Source organism: Sander vitreus, chromosome 19, assembly GCF_031162955.1.
Source record: "Sander vitreus isolate 19-12246 chromosome 19, sanVit1, whole genome shotgun sequence".
Taxonomy (NCBI): domain Eukaryota; kingdom Metazoa; phylum Chordata; class Actinopteri; order Perciformes; family Percidae; genus Sander; species Sander vitreus.
In genome coordinates this window covers 5,532,683-5,550,122 of record NC_135873.1, presented here as the reverse complement: position 1 = coordinate 5,550,122, position 17,440 = coordinate 5,532,683, and the positions used below count along the sequence as shown (strand labels likewise).

The following is a 17,440-nucleotide window of genomic DNA, read 5'->3' as shown; positions in this document are numbered from 1 at the left end:
ACCCAGCCACAGAAAAAAAAAGCAATTAAAAGTCATAGTACAGTATGTCGAAAAAAGTCATTGTACAATATGTCGAAAAAAGTCATAGTATAATGTCGGAAAGTCATAAAAATGTCATAGTATAGTATGTTGAAAAAAGTCATACTATATCGAAAAAAGTTAGCGTAGTATGGCAAAATAAGTCAAAAAAGTCATAGTATGTCGAAAAAAGTCATAGTATAGTATTTTGAAGAAAGTCACAAAAAGTTATAGTACAGTATGTCAAAAAGTCATAGTATGTTGAAAAAAGTCATAAAGTCATAGTGTGGTATGTCGAAGAAAGTCATAGTACAGAATATTTAAAAAAAGTCATAGTATAGTATGTTGGGGGAAAAAAAGTCTAAGGCGATATAAGTCAAAAACGTCATTGTATATGTCAAAAAAGTCACAAAAAGTCATAGTATAGTATGTCGAAAAAAGTCAGCGTAGTATGGCAAAATAAGTCATAAAAAAGTCATAGTATAGTATGTCGAAAAAAGTCATAGTATAGTATGTCAAAAAAAGTCATAGTATAGTATGTCGAAGAATGTCATAAAATGTCGTAGTTTACTATGTCGAAAAGTCATTGTATAGTATGTTGAAAAAAGTCATAGTATAGTATGTCGAAAAAAAGTCAGTGTAGTATGGCGAAATAAGTCCTAGTATAGTAAGTCGAAAAAGGTCCTAGTATAGTATATTGAAAACAAGTCAGTGTAGTATGTCGAAAAGTCACAAAAAGTCAAAGTATAGTATATATCGAAAACTCAAAAAAAGTCACAAAAAGTCAGTATAGTATGTTGAAGAAAGTCATAGTACAGTATGTCGAAAAAAAGTCATAGTATAATATGTTGAAAAAAGTCACAGTATACAGTAGTATGTTGAAAGAAGTCATAAAAACGTCATAGTATAGTATGTCGAAAAGTCATAAAAAGTCATAGTACGTCGAAACAAAGTCACAGTATAGTATGTCGAAAAGTCATAAAATAGTCATGGTGTGCCGAAAAAGTGCAGGTTTGGACCCAAGTCCAGAACAGATAAGGAGAAAGCAGGTGGAGTTCAAATTATTTAATTAAACTTAATAAATAAAATAAAGTAGTACAATATGTCGAAAAAAGTCATAGTATAATGTCAAAGAAAGACATAAAAAGTCATAGTATAGTATGTAAAAAGTCATAGAATGTCGGAAAGTCATAAAAATGTCATAGTATAGTATGTTGAAAAAAGTCATACTATATCAAAAAAAAGTCAGCGTAGTATGGCAAAATAAGTCAAAAAAGTCATAGTATGTTGAAAAAAGTCAATAAGTCATAGTGTGGTATGTCGAAGAAAGTCATAGTACAGAATGTCGAAAAAAGTCATAGTATAGTATGTTGGGGGAAAAAAAGTCTAAGGCAAAATAAGTCAAAAACGTCATAGTATATGTCAAAAAAGTCACAAAAAGTCATAGTATGTCGAAGAAAATCATAGTACAGTATGTTGAAAAAAGTCACAAATTGTCATAGTATAGTATGTCGAAGAAAGTCATAAAAAGTCATAGTACAGTATGTCGAAAAAAGTCATAGTACAGTACGTCGAAAAAAAGTCATAGTATAGTATTTCAAAAAAAAGTCTAAGGCAAAATAAGTCAAAAATGTCATAGTATATGTCAAAAAAGTCACAAAAAGTCATAGTATGTCAAAGAAAATCATAGTACAGTGTGTTGAAAAAAGTCACAAATTGTCATAGTATAGTATGTCGAAGAAAGTCATAAAAAGTCATAGTACAGTATGTCGAAAAAAGTCATAGTACAGTACGTCGAAAAAAAGTCATAGTATAGTATTTAAAAAAAAGTCAAAAAGTCATAGCATAGTATGTCGTATAGTATGTCGAAAAAAGTCATAGTATAGTATGTCAAAAAAAGTCATAGTATAGTATGTCGAAGAATGTCATGAAATGTTGTAGTATACTATGTCGAAGTCATAAAAAACTCATTGTATAGTATATTGAAAAAAGTCATAAAAAAACGTCATAGTATAGTATGTCGAAAAGTCATAAAATAGTCATGGTGTGCCGAAAAAGTGCAGGTTTGGACCCAAGTGCAGAACAGATAAGGAGAAAGCAGGTGGAGTTCAAATTATTTAATTAAACTTAATAAATAAAATAAACTTACGTCCAAAAACAGGCAGATAACCAAGGTAAATCAAAAAGAAAACCAGGAACACTGAAACATATATATATATATATATATATATATATATATATATATATATATATATATATATATATACTGTATACAATCACTGGAAACAGGCAAGACTTCAGAACACAAGGAGAGACAACGATTTGAGCGCATAGACTAAATACACAAGGCAATGAGAATAGTAACAACAGACAGGTGACATGAAGGCTGATAAACAGGTGAAACACATCCGGGCGGAGCAGACAAGTCAAACAAGACATGAGAAATGGCACCACCACAAAATAAAACAGGAAACTAAACAAAATCCAGGATCATGACAGGGGTAACAATAACACAAACTGGTGACTGGTAACACAAAGGCAGGCTGGTGAGGGACGACACAAAACAAGTGTACAAGGGAAGACATGCTGGGCAGGGCTACAGAGACACATAAGGCAAACAGCACAGACACAGAAAACTCAAACACAATGAATAAAACAAGAATTGAAAACCAGAAAACACCAAATCAGAAATACTGTCTTAAAGTTATATAAACAAAAAGTCTGAAGGCCTCTGGCCACAGAGCAGGACCGTGACAATAGTATGGTATGTCGAAGAAAGTCATAGTATAGTTTGTTGAAAAACATCATAAAAAGTCCTAGTATAGTTAGTCGAAAAAAGTCATAGTATAGTATATAAAAAAAACTAAAGTCATAGAAAGTCCTAGTACAACGAAAAAGTCATAGTATAGTATGTCGAAAAAAGTAAAACTGTAATGTTCCACAACAAAACAAATGTTTTTATTCAAGAACATTGGAGGAAATATTCAGATAAAAGTACTCTATGCAGGAAGATGTCCCCTCTGATAGATATATTATATTACTAGATTATTATTACTCATGCATTCATGTAAAAGCAGGATTTTACTGTTTACTTTAGTCATTTGAGGTGGAACACATTTTTAACTGCAACTAATGATTAATGTCATTATTGATTTGTTGTATGTTTTCTGTGCAAAAATCTATGCAAAGTAACTGGTAACTAAAACTGTCAGATAAATGTATTGAATTTCCCTCTGAAATGTAGTGGAGTAGAAGTATCAAATGACGTGAAAAGATAATACTCACTTGAGTAAGTATGAATGAGAATACCACTTTATACTTCTACAGTACTTGAGTAGATGTACTTAGTAAAGTTCAACATCAATTTTAAGACATGTTGCCTGCTGCAGGTGCCTAATTTTTTTTTTAAACGTTCATTCATTAGATGCCACTGTATTATTGAGTATTAAGGAAATAATTATAGGTTTCTTTGTTTAAGTTGATCTGTGGTTGCATATGACACACAAGAGTAACTTCAGAGATAAAAAATAACCCCCACGTCAGGACAGAAAGAACCTTAAGAAATGTACAGCTTGGGCTTAAAATGCATGAACTGACTTCATGTCTTTCTGTCTGGCAGGAAATGCTTAGTCACTCCCTCGGTGACTCACCAACCCTCTGGATGTTCAACTTGTTCCTACCCCCAGCATTGACTGTATGACCATCCACAGATGGTCAGCAATGCTCAATCAAGAAACATGTTGCGCGCCATAAGCGCTGCATAGCAGCACGTTTTTGGGCTAAAATGCTGAAAAATACACAAGTATAAAAACCACAAACGGCCTCTACGTTAACTTGTATCAACAGTCTTTTATTTGGCCATACATTTCATTCATTCATTTAATAATTAATATACATTATATATACATAAGCAAACAAAGACATCAATGTCCTTGTTTTTTCATCTTGCAGTAAAGGTTGGCAGTGCATTCTTGGCCTTTTTACCAGTGTCATTGGGTTTCTTTCATTCATCTTCTCATACACACATGGTATAAGTCGGCTCAGAGCCGTACCATCACGTGTTCGTGCAGCAAAAGTTCGATCCAGTTCAGCCTCTTCTCAGCGGTCTCTGTTCTGCTCATCTGCGCCAGTACTGAAGAGAGACAGGAACAATGTTTTTTTAGATTGAACAGAATAGAGAAATTTACATTTTAACATGTCGCCAGAGGAGGTGCTGCGCATTTTAGCCTGTTTAATCCGAATTGTTCATTGGTGACGTTAAGTATGTTTTGTGTTTGGGTACACGTACCTGAGCAAACTTGTGTATCTGCTCGACCACAGCTGCAAACAGAGCACCCACACTCTCATCAATCAGACCCTGCATGTAATGGACTGCCTCCTCGTCCGACAGGTCCAATCTGAACTTGTCCTGCACCTGGAAGCAAATGACGAGGTCCATTAAAAACATTATTCAAGATATACCAGTGTAATTACTTTGCTCCATCTAAAGTGCCCTGATAAATGAAGCCCCCAGTCAATCTGCTGTGTCTAAACTCCACTGAAACAAAAAAGAAATGTACCTTTTTCACTGTCTTGTCAGGCTCCAGGGCAATGTCAGGAATGTTGGCATCCACCATAAGAGAGAACAGATTCAGGATCAGGTTGGAGTATCTGAAGAAATAGAGGGAAGAAGGATTTAACCTCAATGATTCAATATGTGTGGTAATGTATTGTAGTTTTAACCTTATTGTAACTTTCTTACAAAGACTATAACTATTTTTTTTATTTGGAGTTGGATATTTCTGCTGATGTGTCATACTGTTAATTTGATATATTTTAGTTCACCAGATACAACTTGACTATACTTCCCATTACTGTCTAGTGACATGGACTTAAAACAAAGTCTGAAATGAATCTAAAAACTGGTAAAGTATGAAAACCAAGCGGAAAACAGATAATTCATCACAGCACACATTTAATGCCATTATTTTTGTCCGAGTTTCTGGAAGCCCCTGGCTCTGCAAGTCTCTGCAAGTTTACTTCCATGCTCTACTGACATACTTTTGTACCAGTAACAGCATAAAAGGTTGAATGTCATTTGAAAATAGACATGATTTATAGCTAAATTTGTACTAAAACATGACTCTTCTCTTCAAAAAAATTTGCTAATTCTGTGCATTTGTGTGTCCGGTCTCCTTACCTCCTGAGGTGCAGGAAGGCGGTGTAGCACTGCTTCCTGAACTCTTGGTACTGCTCGCTCTGCATGCCTCCCATCCCCTCCACCATCTCTTTGCTCAGCTTCATGGGCGGAGGCAGCGGTTTGGGGTCTCGACCCAGGATGTAGCCGAAGTCGATGTGGAAGAGCTTTCCTATAGGGAGGAGAGATAATATTATAAAACTGCTTCATAAGCTAGGATGTCAATAAATCAATATCTGAAATCTGACATGTTTGCCTCACCGGTCTTTGTCAAGAGCAGATTGTCCAAGTGTCTGTCTCCTACTCCGAGGATGTATGTGATGACGCAGTAACCAGCTGGAAGGATGCAGTGAGAAAGACGACATTGATAAACTGCGTTTTGCGGGTAGAGCATACCAACAGATTAAACATGGCTCTGTTAAAATAAAGTGACTCACCGCAGCTCTTGACGTAGGTGTCCATCACCTCTGAGCTGATGCCGTAGGGTCCTTTTTCACTTGGTGCATGCTTTCTGAAGAAGCTCTGTTGAAACAAACGGTGTGATGATTGTCAGCTAGAACAACATGTAAGCGGTGTCCTGATTGTTTGTCCTCTATGCTCACCTGGATGTTGCCTTCAGTAGCCAGGACTTCAGCAACAGGAACAGACTGAACAAACTGCATAAATCCTAGAACAACAATATCATTATTTATAGTTGTAGTATAGAAAATACAGCAGTACTAAAACACATTTTATATATTTTTAAACAACATTTTCTACGCTTTTTTAAATTGCTCTTTTAGTAACTATTTGCGCCGCTCCCTTTTTTTTTATAGGAGCCTATTTTCTGTTGTGTTGAGAGGTCATCACTTACCGTGCTTGGTGCTGGTGGCCAATACTTTGTAAGGTGTCAACTTTAGGTCCAAATTCTCTTTCCTCAACAGCTATGAGCCCAAAAACAAAACAAATATTGTTTACATTATAAAGAGACACAATGGAAGCAACAACTGTATTTTCTGTGTCATTATTCTTTATGAAATAATACATTTAAAAAAAACAAAAAAACAATTATGAACTATGAAACATTTTTCATAGTAGAAAAGAAAACCCAAAGAGACCAATGACTATAAGTGCCTAGTAGTCTAATTAAATTAAACTAAAACCACCACTAAATACAGTAAATTCCCATTTATGAAACCCGCCAAAATAAGAGTATTCTTACTTTGTCCATGAGCGAGATGATCTGAAGGATGAGCTGATCCTGTCTCAGGTCATCTCCATGCTTGAAGATAACTGGGTACATGGCTCCATCCTCAGCCTTGAAAATCAGTTTGGCTGGCATCAGAGCGCTCTGACATACACACCCAAAAGGGAAAAGACTCATGAACAATGTGTCACACCGATACTGGTTTTAGCCAAGACAAAGCAGAGAAGATGAGAAAGTGATTTGTGAGGATGAAAGTTAATTTTTCTGTACCTTGAAGAGTGTGGCCGTCTCGGGGACTATGCCTCTGATTCTAATCTGAGGCTCCAGAGGAAGAGGAATCGGCTCGATCTCTGAAAGATTCACCTTCTCGTTGTCGGCCAGCAGAGCCTGCAGCCGCTCCGTCTGTAGACACATGGGGAGGGAACACAACTCAGCATGGATCAGTGTGCTCATGTGCTGTTGCAGTAAAAAGCAACTGCCATACAAATGAATGATTTTGTAGAAGAAAAAAAAAAAAAACTGTGATTGAAGCATGTTTTAGACATATTTGCACAATAAAATATGGAAACACATACTGCATAATTTAAATAGGCAGACTCAGAGAGAAAATACTGCTGTAGGTTTAGCAAGTATTTACATGTGCAGGTATTCTGTTGTTACCTTCTTCTTGCGATTTCCGCTCTCCCTTTGCACGGCCTTCATCAGCTGCACCAGTCTGTCTACAAACGTCTGCTGGGCGGCCAACAGCGACCGCATCACCCTCACGCTCTTATCACCCTGGAGGGAAGAGGAAGTGTGTCCATCAAAAGGGAATAGACAAAGAAAAATATATATATAGTAAGTGTTGTAGTTCAGTTTGTTGCAGAACCTATACAGACAGTGCTACTGTGATGCAGACATGTATCAGAGTGCAAAAAGATTAAAGGAATGGTTTGACAACTTGTTGTCTAAATGTATGCACAGTACATGATTTGTTCCAAGGGCCTGACCTTGAGTAAAGCCTGACTGAACCTCCTCATGACGTTCAGGTACATCTCGTGGGTCTTAGGATCTCTCTGCTGGGTGTCCTGATCCTCACATTCTACAATCACATACCTTAAGACGGCACACAGGTTTTGCAGACAGATGAATATAAACACAAACCATGTTCAGCAATAATAAACTAAGAGGCTTTGAACTGCTACTCACCAATACAAATAGTTGGCGAGTGTGGAGTTCTTGCAAGCACGGGAGATAAGAAATGTGCACAAGTCTTGCTACAAAGAGATAAAGAAAACAGAAATACTTTTAAGATTTCTGGCACAATACTGTGTTTCTGACTCCCTGTTGCTTCATCAACTGATGAATGTCTGTGTGTTATGGGGAGATTGATACAGATTAAAACTATATTCCCCAATATGGCAGTTTCTTTGCTCTACTTTTCTGTTCAGCAACATTTTGCCTTCCCTACCTCTAGATTCTCGCTGTCGGCCCCTTCCTTGCCTTTCTGTGTGGCAGTGGAAGGTCCAGATGTGCCAGACAGGATTTGGGAACTACAGATAGAGAAAAAAAAGTAAAGTCAGAGAACATGGCAATTAAAAAGTTAAGTGCAATTTCACTTTAACTGGAGACATGGTGTGTTTTAGACTGTCTCTGCCTCCAGATTCTGGCCAGAGCTCTAGAGAGTCACGCCAGTAAAATCACAACACCCTAAGAGTTCATTACGGCTTCTGAAAGAAAAATAATCAAATTCTGCAAAGCAGCAAATACTCTCCAAACCAGTCAGAATTCCTGAGGTAAATTTAGATCTAGGCAGTAAAAAACAAAACAAGAAAAATAATCACTGGAGGTACGACAAATGTTTCGCTTCTCAGTGTTATTTTTTTAAACATTTTAACAACTGACCACAACAGAACCTCCACATGTGCCTTGCTTCTGTCAAAGCTGCTAGTAGTGTTGATGCATTTATGATCCATAGCCACAGTAGCTGTTATAACTTCTCATCCAAATACTGACCTGTCCAGTGCGGAGTCATCTGAAAGTCCCTGGATGTCTCTCTTGCTGCCTGGCTCCAGGCCTCCCTGAATATCACCAAAGTTCTCGTACTTGAGCGCCTGGACCAGCTGGAGAAGATACATCAGCAGGTCCTAGAGAGAGATGAGACGGGAATAAATATGCAAAAGACTTTCTTTCCAAAGTACTTAATATTTTGGATTTAAAGCTCAGGTTTATTGTTACATAACTCATTCATTTTTAACAGCACTGTCTTCATACTTTTGTGATAAGCATACTTTGAACAGTAAACTTTGGAATAAAGTTTTGTCTCAGAAGACTTAAAAGTTTTTTTTTGTTTTTTTTACACACTAAGTTATCATCATCATCATCCACCCATACAAGTATACACTCCTGCTGACCCCTCTCAGTCGTCCTACGCCTACCTCATCATCTGCCTGCTGCAGGCGTGCCACAGCGTAGCGTCTGACCGTGGGGTTGGTGAACTGGGAGGACAGCAGCTCCAGGGAGTCCTCCACATCCATCGGCCTCCACTTCCCCAGCAACTCCAGAGCCTGCTTGGCCTCCTGGGGCAGATCCCAGTTCACACACTTGAGGAACTTTGTCAAGGCCTGTGGCGAGAGATGGAGGAGGAGGAAGCATTGAACATGTGGGAGAGAAGAGGATTGAGATAAGATTCTGAGTAGACTTGGGTATGGCGGAGCATAGTCTCGCATTACCAGATCTATCTCCACAGCGCTGTGGAGTAAGGTCTGGCTACAGCACACATACATTCGTCTTGGGCGGCGCTAAACTCCGGACTCCTGGAAATGTACTTCCTTTGATCCAGACTAGTCAGAGCAGAATATAACAAACACACGCACCTTCTCCTGTGTGGTGAGGTAGTATCTGAACTTCCACACCAGGTCCTGTTCTTCAGAGCTCAGCTGCTTGGTTGGAGGGTAGCTCACGATGATCTGTTGGTACACACACACACACACACACACACACACACACACACAACACACACAACACACACAGATCAAATCCATTTCAGTGATTTACAAAAGCAGACATGGTAATGACATTACAGGGCATCCCAAACATATAAGCAGTATTTTTAACTTGTTTATTAAATGTTTGAGATCTCAGATAGTCCATTAAAAATAAAGGCACTTTGACTTGAAAGGAAAAAGGAGAAGAAGACAGCTGTATGTGCGTTAATAAATAACAGCTAATATCCTTCTTTGATACTGAAAATCAAAGTGCTTCAACTGAGCATAACACCCAGAGAGATGATCCTTGAGTATTAATATCTGTGTTAAAACAGTTTGTTCCGGTACTGAGCTGAGTTACATTCAAAGCGTCTGCGAAAGCGGACAGCCAGCGCTGTTAATTCAATCAAATAATCACCAGTGATACTGCTGAACTGCTAATTTGACTTCTCAGGAGTTCGAGGTCCTATGACGATGACGCCCTATGACGATGGGTTTGACTTAAACTAAAGGAGACTGAGACTGCTTTAAGGTTGTGGCTCCTAAACTTTGGATCTGTGGACATCTTTAAAAAGCATCTCAAAACTTGCCTGTGTATCATTTCTATTATTTCTATTAATGTTATTTTTACTCTTCTTGAGTCTGTATTTTATGTCTGTATTATTGTGAAGCACTGTGTGACGTCAGCTTTTGAAAGATGCTATATTAATAAACTTACTTGGTTACTGTTGGAGTTGATTACAGTATGTATGGACCCTAAATAAAAACTAGACTGCTTGTTACTTACATTAAGCTGGTCACGTGTGGCAGCGTTGGGCTTCAGGTCGTGATCTGAGGGCCCACTGCGGAGGCTACGAGCCAGTTTGTGATGCTTGCTCTCAACCAAGTTCTCCTGTAGAAAGACCATGAATTGGAAAATACTGCGCATCTATATATATACAGTATATATAGTATAAATTAAACATGCCAAATTATTGTCTTATTTGTACATGAATGCACTTAAAAATTCATATAATGCTAATTTAATAAATATGTACCTTGTGTGTGTGTGTGTGTGTGTGTGTGTGTGTGTGTGTGTGTGTGTGTGTGTGTGTGTGTGTGTGTGTGTGTCTCCTCTCACCATCCCCATCTGTGGGTCAGGAACTTTGACGATGTCGCAGCTGGTAAGAACAGGTGATGTGTCGTCTCCATCCTGAGTAGGGACAAAGTAAAATAAACCAATCAGCTGGCACCGTTTCCATTATGATTCATGGATACTACATGTTACAATTGCGCCTAGTTGTGTGCTTAGAAATATGAAAATACCTTTTCATAGTAGACAATGCTGTATTCCTTATCATTTGTTTTGACACGGGGAAACTCCACCATGAGGTACATGAAGTTAGAGCTGCGTTTCTCACTCTGCAAAAACATACATGAAGAAAACATTTTAATTCAAAACACAACAAATAGTCATAACAGATGACACATGCAAACACTTAGCCTAAACCTACAGCAGAAAAAAAGGTTGTGAACACAACATTGACCTATCACCTCAAGTTTATATGGCTAACGTGTTATTTAAACATCCATATAAGCATTCATTGGAGTTGTGTTTCTGGCGAATATATTAAAACATAGCGGTCCTTAGAGCTAAACGCTAACATCAGCACATTAAGCTGGAACACTGTTCACCATCTTAGTATAGTGTTAGCATGCTAACATTTGCTAATTAGCACTTAACACAAAGTACTGCTGAGGCTGATGGAAATGTCAGTTTAGCAGGTATTTAGTCATAAACCAAAGTATCGGAAAACATTTAAATTTCGACCTGATGGTGGCGATAGATGAAAAGTTGAGGGTTTACCAAACTTATTAGAATTCATCCTGAGGGGGACATGAATGTCTGTACAAAACCTCACAGCAATCCATCAAATAGTTGTTAAGATATTTCAGTCTGGACAACAGGAATAAAAAAAAAAAAATGCTGCTTTGAAACACAGTGGAGCTAAACCCACTCACCTCGTTGATCATCTCAATTTCTCTGAAGGTCAGACGGTCCAGCCAGTCAACCTTCACCATGTGCCCCTGTCGATGGGCCTTTGTCAGCTGGATGGAGAGAGAAAGCGAGAAAGAAGGGGGGAAGAAAGAGGATAGGGAAACAGGAAAAAAGGTTTACTAAAATACAAAAAAAACACAGAGGTTGAGGTTCTGTTGCAGCAGAACTGGTCACAGCAGGGTGGCTGATGTGCAAACAGCTCAACCAATCATGCACAAATCCAGTGCCAGCAGCCAATCCAGCATCTCCGGTCACACACTCAGCAGCCAATCCACTCATCAGTCAGTGTGGGTGTCGGGAATGAAAGCACACATTTGGCCATGAACAGGAAGACCACAACTCAGCTGGTTAGAATTAGTACTCACTCTTTAAAATAACATATGACGAAGTAGTGGTATCAGCCTAGAAAAAACTTGATATGGTTAAGTCAACTGCACTCGGAATTAATAAAAAATGTTGGAATCAATGAATCTATTACAGGAATTAAATGTTTAAAAAACCTGATGTAATCAGATGTTAAAATGAAATTAACTCCCTGACACCCTCCCCTACATATTACAAAAAGCTGCAACAAGTTGGCAAACATAATTTTCTTGTGTCATCATAAACAACAAAAACATGCACACGCACGCTCTTACAAAATACACTAATGTATAGCAACAGCAGAAAACTTAAAAACCAATGTGTGTGATGCTTTCAAGAATGCAGCCGTACACCTTGACAGACAAGTGTTTACACCAAAATCTGGGTCAAAATGTATTTGTAAATGCATTGAATGAGTTTATAAAACACTTGGGGTCCCCACTTAGAACATTGCAAAGTGTTCAAGGATTTAACAGATGAAGGGTGTATTTGTACGTTTAAATAATGATGTGAACTTCCCTTAAGTCTTAATTGTTCTTAAGCAGTGCGTGATACATAAATCACTTATATATAAGTGATTTGCAAATACGTTTGGACCAAGGCCTTCTTCACACACATACAGTACACAAACACACATTCTGCATTGCCAACACTAACTCCTCCACTTGTACTCACATCACCGAGTACCTCCAGGTCAGGGCCCTGGAACAGATGATGGTTTAGACACGGCTTTGTATCGGTGGGTTTCTCTCCTTTCCCAACGCCCATCTTATTTCTTTCACTCTCACTCTCACTCTCACTCTCACTCTCACACACACACAAAATCCTATCCACACCACTACACTTCCTTCCTTCCTTTTCTTCCCAATCCTTAACCGTGTTATCCTTTCCACACGCATACAGTATTGTACCTTGGCGAGTCTGCCCATCTGGTCCTCTGACAGGCTGCTGCTGGTGCGTCCTGGTGTGGTGGTGGGCTCTCCGCCATCCCCCTCAACACCTGGCCAAACCTTCAAGTCATGCATACCTTGCCGAAACATACTAGAAGACAACAGGAGAAGTTCTTTTTTTAAATTTCATATTAGTGTTTTTTGTTTTTTGTTTTAGTGCACTTTTACATAGAAATCTTACAAAATGCAGCTGTGAGGTGAAGTCAAAGCTGATCGTTGAACCTAGTAACAAAACAGAACTTTCCAACATTGTTTTATTGTATCAGTAACAAACCACAAGTAATAGTGTGAGGTTAGACTCACCCATATTTGCCAAACAGGGTGACAGTGGTTCCCCCTACGGGGACGGCTCTGCCAGGCCCATAGATGTCCCACACTGTGAGAGCAACCTGGGCACTTTGGGGAAGGTCTGGGTACTTGACTGGCAGCCGCAGCCACTCGTTCCAGCTGCACATGACAGCAGGACAGAGGTTAGAGAGTAAAAAGAAAGGAAATAAAGGTCTGAGGAACTGAAATGTAACTATAGGAAAAAGGATTTGCTAGTATTGGAGGGAGCTTAGTGTCTTTTCAGCTATGAAGAAGGTAAAATAACAATAGGGCACACTAAGAGGGAGCTGATAAAAATACTCTCATAAAACATTACAGAGACGTTTTTATGTAATTTTGGGGGGATGTCTAATTCATTTGATGTCACAGAGAGTCTTGTGACTGAAAAGAAAGAAAACACACAGAAAGAGATAGCTTTGTTCTCACTTCCAACGTGTACTGAACGCTTTGTACGAGGTGCGAACGGGCAGGGCAAGAGGTTTTCCTTCAGCAAACACCTGACAGGTAACATAGAGGTCCGAGCAGCTCTCCTGGTAGAGGCCAGAGAACCGCAGCATCGGATCCTCAAGCAGAGCTTTGTAGCTCTTCTGCTCTCGTTTCCCCTCTAAACTGCCTCTGGAAAGAAGAGAGAAGAGACAAAGTAGGGAGGTGAGAAAGATGAGAAACAAATATGTTGTTTGCTAATGTTATCAAGAGTGCTCCACTTGTTCTTTACAAATATGTCAACATTTGTCAACTTTTTCAGGGAAGGGTTGTGTTTTTTTTCTGGTGTTTCCTTAAACATCACTTTTACAGACTGGACTTTAAGTTGATTTAGATTTGCCATATTTTAATTCAAAAAAGAATAAAGACTAGAGACTGTGATGATAGAGAAATGTGATTACAACTTAAATAGCATCATGTGTTTTGGGATTTTTCTTTTTTTGCTCTTTAACATATAAAATAGGAGTACAAGGACAAATAAAACTATTAATTTACATAAACCTATTTCCATAGATTTGTTAATCTACATGCAAAAGTTTTCTTTTTACAAGTTCTGATCGGTTTGTTTTTTTCTTTTTGCTCTTAATGTGAAAAAACACTAGCATGTAATGTACACTATAACTAGACTGACTGCATCAGGAAAGTTGGTTAACATGTATTTTGTTAAAATTGAGATGAGAGAGAAAATCCAGACACAGTTTACAATTAATTAGACCAATTATATTGAAATAATAAGACTAAGATAATAAGATTTGCATATTTTAATAATGACAGATGACAGTTAACATCAAATGTTCCTCAACTTCGGTCAAATGATGGTGGATTCAGTTTACTGATTTAGAATAGAACTTTATTGTCCCAAAAGCAGGGAATTTGTCTTTAAACGACAATATATCATTGATTTTGTATCACATTTCTGTAACAGGCCTATTAGTCGATCAATTAGAATCAGTTAATTATAGTGTGATTTTTCTTTTAATGTATTGTGTTTAATTTTTGGACACACTTTCACAAATGTGAGGAGTTGCTTACTTTTCTTTCAGCTGTAGGTCTGACTAGAAATACAACTAAAGATTTTTATCATTGTCAATTTATTTGTAGATCATGCTCTTTAATAATCGATTAGCTTCAAAATGCCCATCTTCAACGTACTCGTTTTATCAGCTCAAATGTTCAATTTGCAGCCGTATAATGTAAATCATAGAGAACTAGAGAACTATTATAGTTGGCTTGAGGAATGCTCAATTATCAAAATGGTCAGCTATTCATTTGTGCTATTCAACATGGACTACTTAATTAACTGACAAATTGTTTCAATACAAGGTCAGACTACATCTCTAAACACATTTCACTCTGGGATTTGTTATGATAAATGTGACATTTCCTTGACTGTTTGATTAAAATTGGATAGATTAACAGACAGTCAGAAAAATATGTCAATGAGACACGCAAACACATACATAGCAAGCATCCTGTCAAGTCACAAGATAGATTAGTTACACCGCCTGACCAAAAGCGACGCATTAAGTACAAAACTTACATCTTAAGTTGAACGTTGATGTCCAAGTCACAACTGTAAACATAGTTAAATTTATCAGTGTCCATCTTCCGAGGGGGGAACACTAAATGTTGAACAAAAACCTGACGACTTCAACATGAAATCCCGGACGGTTATAAGGGACTTTGCAAGCGGTTGGGTGTGCGACAAGGCCTCGGCTCAGCACAAAACACTCTGCGAAACCCCGTTTAAACTACTGCTCGCAAGAAAAGCTACTTAATCAGTCTGTACACACGTTTACAAAGATAACTTTGAGTGCCTGTATTCAAGGTAAGGACATTATTTTAACGGATGCCCCACCGGGCATGATTTTATGTTTTTGATAGCTTCACAACAACACAGCATCAGCCAAAAATCTACAGCCAGGCTAAAGTAGTCGATCTTCGATGCTGTAGGATTGATAAAACTGAGGAGGCAATCATTGTATCGTGTATTGATTCGTCGAGCCTGATTGGACCAACGAGGAAGTAGAAAAGAGGCGGGGTTTACAGCGTGCTTATAAAAGGTGCAGTGCACCCTTCTATAATACTGTCTATGAGTGCACCCAAGAGTGTAACATTAACAAAGCATGGCAATTATATACAGCTCTTATTATTTTTTCTCTATTTATCTGTACTTATTCCCCTCTAGAAATCAATAAAGGCTTACCTTATCTCATCTTGTGAAAATATTGTACTATATAATGCAATGATTTGTACTAAAATAAATAATATTTGTGTAGGAAGTGTCTGTTTCTGAGGGGCCATGTCTTTCTTTCTTTCTTTCTTTTTTCTTTCTTTCTTTCTTTCTTTCTTTCTGTGTTTTGTGGGCTTGGGAAAAGAGACAAACTGTTTTGCTAATTTGACAAAAACAATATATATATATATACAATATATTTAATTCATATTCAATATGGGCATATAGAGCATACAACATTATGCACATTTGTTGTTTATTTTCCCCAGTTTCTAAAGTTAAAATATATTTTTCTATATTCTATGATATAGTTTATGTTGTCCTTATGTTTATATGCCTAAATGAGTGATTACAAATCTAAAATCAGTTGGTTATTAGCTACACCTCCTTCATGTATTATATTATTGATTTTAGGTAGTTTTGGATATGAAAGTCAATTAACATGCAGTTGTATATGTTAGGTAAAGGTAAACATTGAGGATAACAAAAGAGAAATGAATAAATTATGGATGTATTTAGCTATTAGGGTTCCACTATTGTAATTTAAAAACTGAACACTTATATAAAGCAAGTACATTTGTATTTATGACTTTATTTCTTCATTTTGTGTGCTGCCTTCGCAAATGTTTTTTTTTGTAAAGCTATGTAATTTTTAAAACAAAATTCCTTTTATTTCAACTGCACTTTTAGTATATTATAGGTCCAAATTGGATGGGATTTATTTATTCATCAATAGCAAATCAGACATAGATATTTGTATAGTATCAGAGAGATACAATACCCTGTTTGCCCTAAAACATAATAATAATAATAATAATAATAATAATAATAATAATAATAATAACATTGATGCACAATATTTAGGTAATGTGAACTAAGCATGCTTTTTAAAATTGCATTGTACTATGTATGTTAACAATTAATTATTTGCTGAAATTAACATAGTTATAGAAATATGAGGAAAAAGAATGTTTACAGCACAGGTTTACTGGCCTCTTAGGGTACAGTTTGTCTATGGAAGATATTTATTGACTGTGAAGAAGTCCCAACAAAAACATCCCTGTTACCAAATGATGACAGCCCCTTGAACATTCAAACAAAGTCCTCCGCAGTTAAAACATACTTGTCCCCAAATAAAGTGCATATCCGTGAAGGGCAACAGGCGTGTGACAGGAAAATCCTCATCTTTTGTTTTAATGAGGTCCTCCCTTTTCATCAACGCTGACGACAACCGGTTGTCAAATCAGGGTGTGAAGTCATTGTCGGGGAATTGTATGGGACCCACAGGCTCTGAAGAGGTCAACACCACCCGAGTTAAACTTATGGAAGAACATCTGCTGTTAAAACATCTTCCATCCTTTGAAACAGCATCTGAATAAAACCAAGCGAAGGAGAAAACTGACCTCTGATATGCTCAAACCATCTCTGCTATCAGGTGTTATGTATTCCCACCTGTAGGCCTATATTGCTAATATTGACGACAAAAGTACTTGAACTTCAAGTCTCCATAGAAACAATGTACAGTTTGAGAGAGGCAACTGTGAGTCATACACATCGAATGAATGAAGAAGCACCCCTGACTGATGAGGGAAGCCTATCAACACTCTCCAACGACTGTGGGGGTACCAGAGAAAAGGCACGTTAAACACCACGTTATGAGGCCTCAGGGCCTCCTGTGAGAGGATTTTTCCTATGATCTT

The 17,440-nt window shown here is 37.6% G+C and overlaps 1 protein-coding gene across 1 annotated transcript; it reads right to left on the bottom strand.

Moving 5' to 3' along the window:
* Window positions 1–3,847: 3,847 nt before the first annotated feature.
* pik3c3 (phosphatidylinositol 3-kinase, catalytic subunit type 3) lies at window positions 3,848–15,444 on the bottom strand. The gene is made up of 25 exons (XM_078276047.1): window positions 15,048–15,444; window positions 13,451–13,639; window positions 13,001–13,144; window positions 12,659–12,788; window positions 11,348–11,434; window positions 10,652–10,747; window positions 10,467–10,538; window positions 10,134–10,238; window positions 9,236–9,328; window positions 8,798–8,983; window positions 8,376–8,506; window positions 7,831–7,912; window positions 7,569–7,636; window positions 7,370–7,475; window positions 7,041–7,157; window positions 6,651–6,782; window positions 6,396–6,524; window positions 6,048–6,117; window positions 5,797–5,861; window positions 5,632–5,716; window positions 5,456–5,530; window positions 5,198–5,366; window positions 4,578–4,668; window positions 4,307–4,432; window positions 3,848–4,150 (listed from the first exon to the last, which is right to left on the bottom strand). The coding sequence occupies exons 1-25, from the start codon at window positions 15,110–15,112 to the stop codon at window positions 4,136–4,138; spliced, it is 2,628 nt and encodes an 875-aa protein (XP_078132173.1). The 5' UTR covers window positions 15,113–15,444; the 3' UTR covers window positions 3,848–4,135.
* Window positions 15,445–17,440: the final 1,996 nt, after the last annotated feature.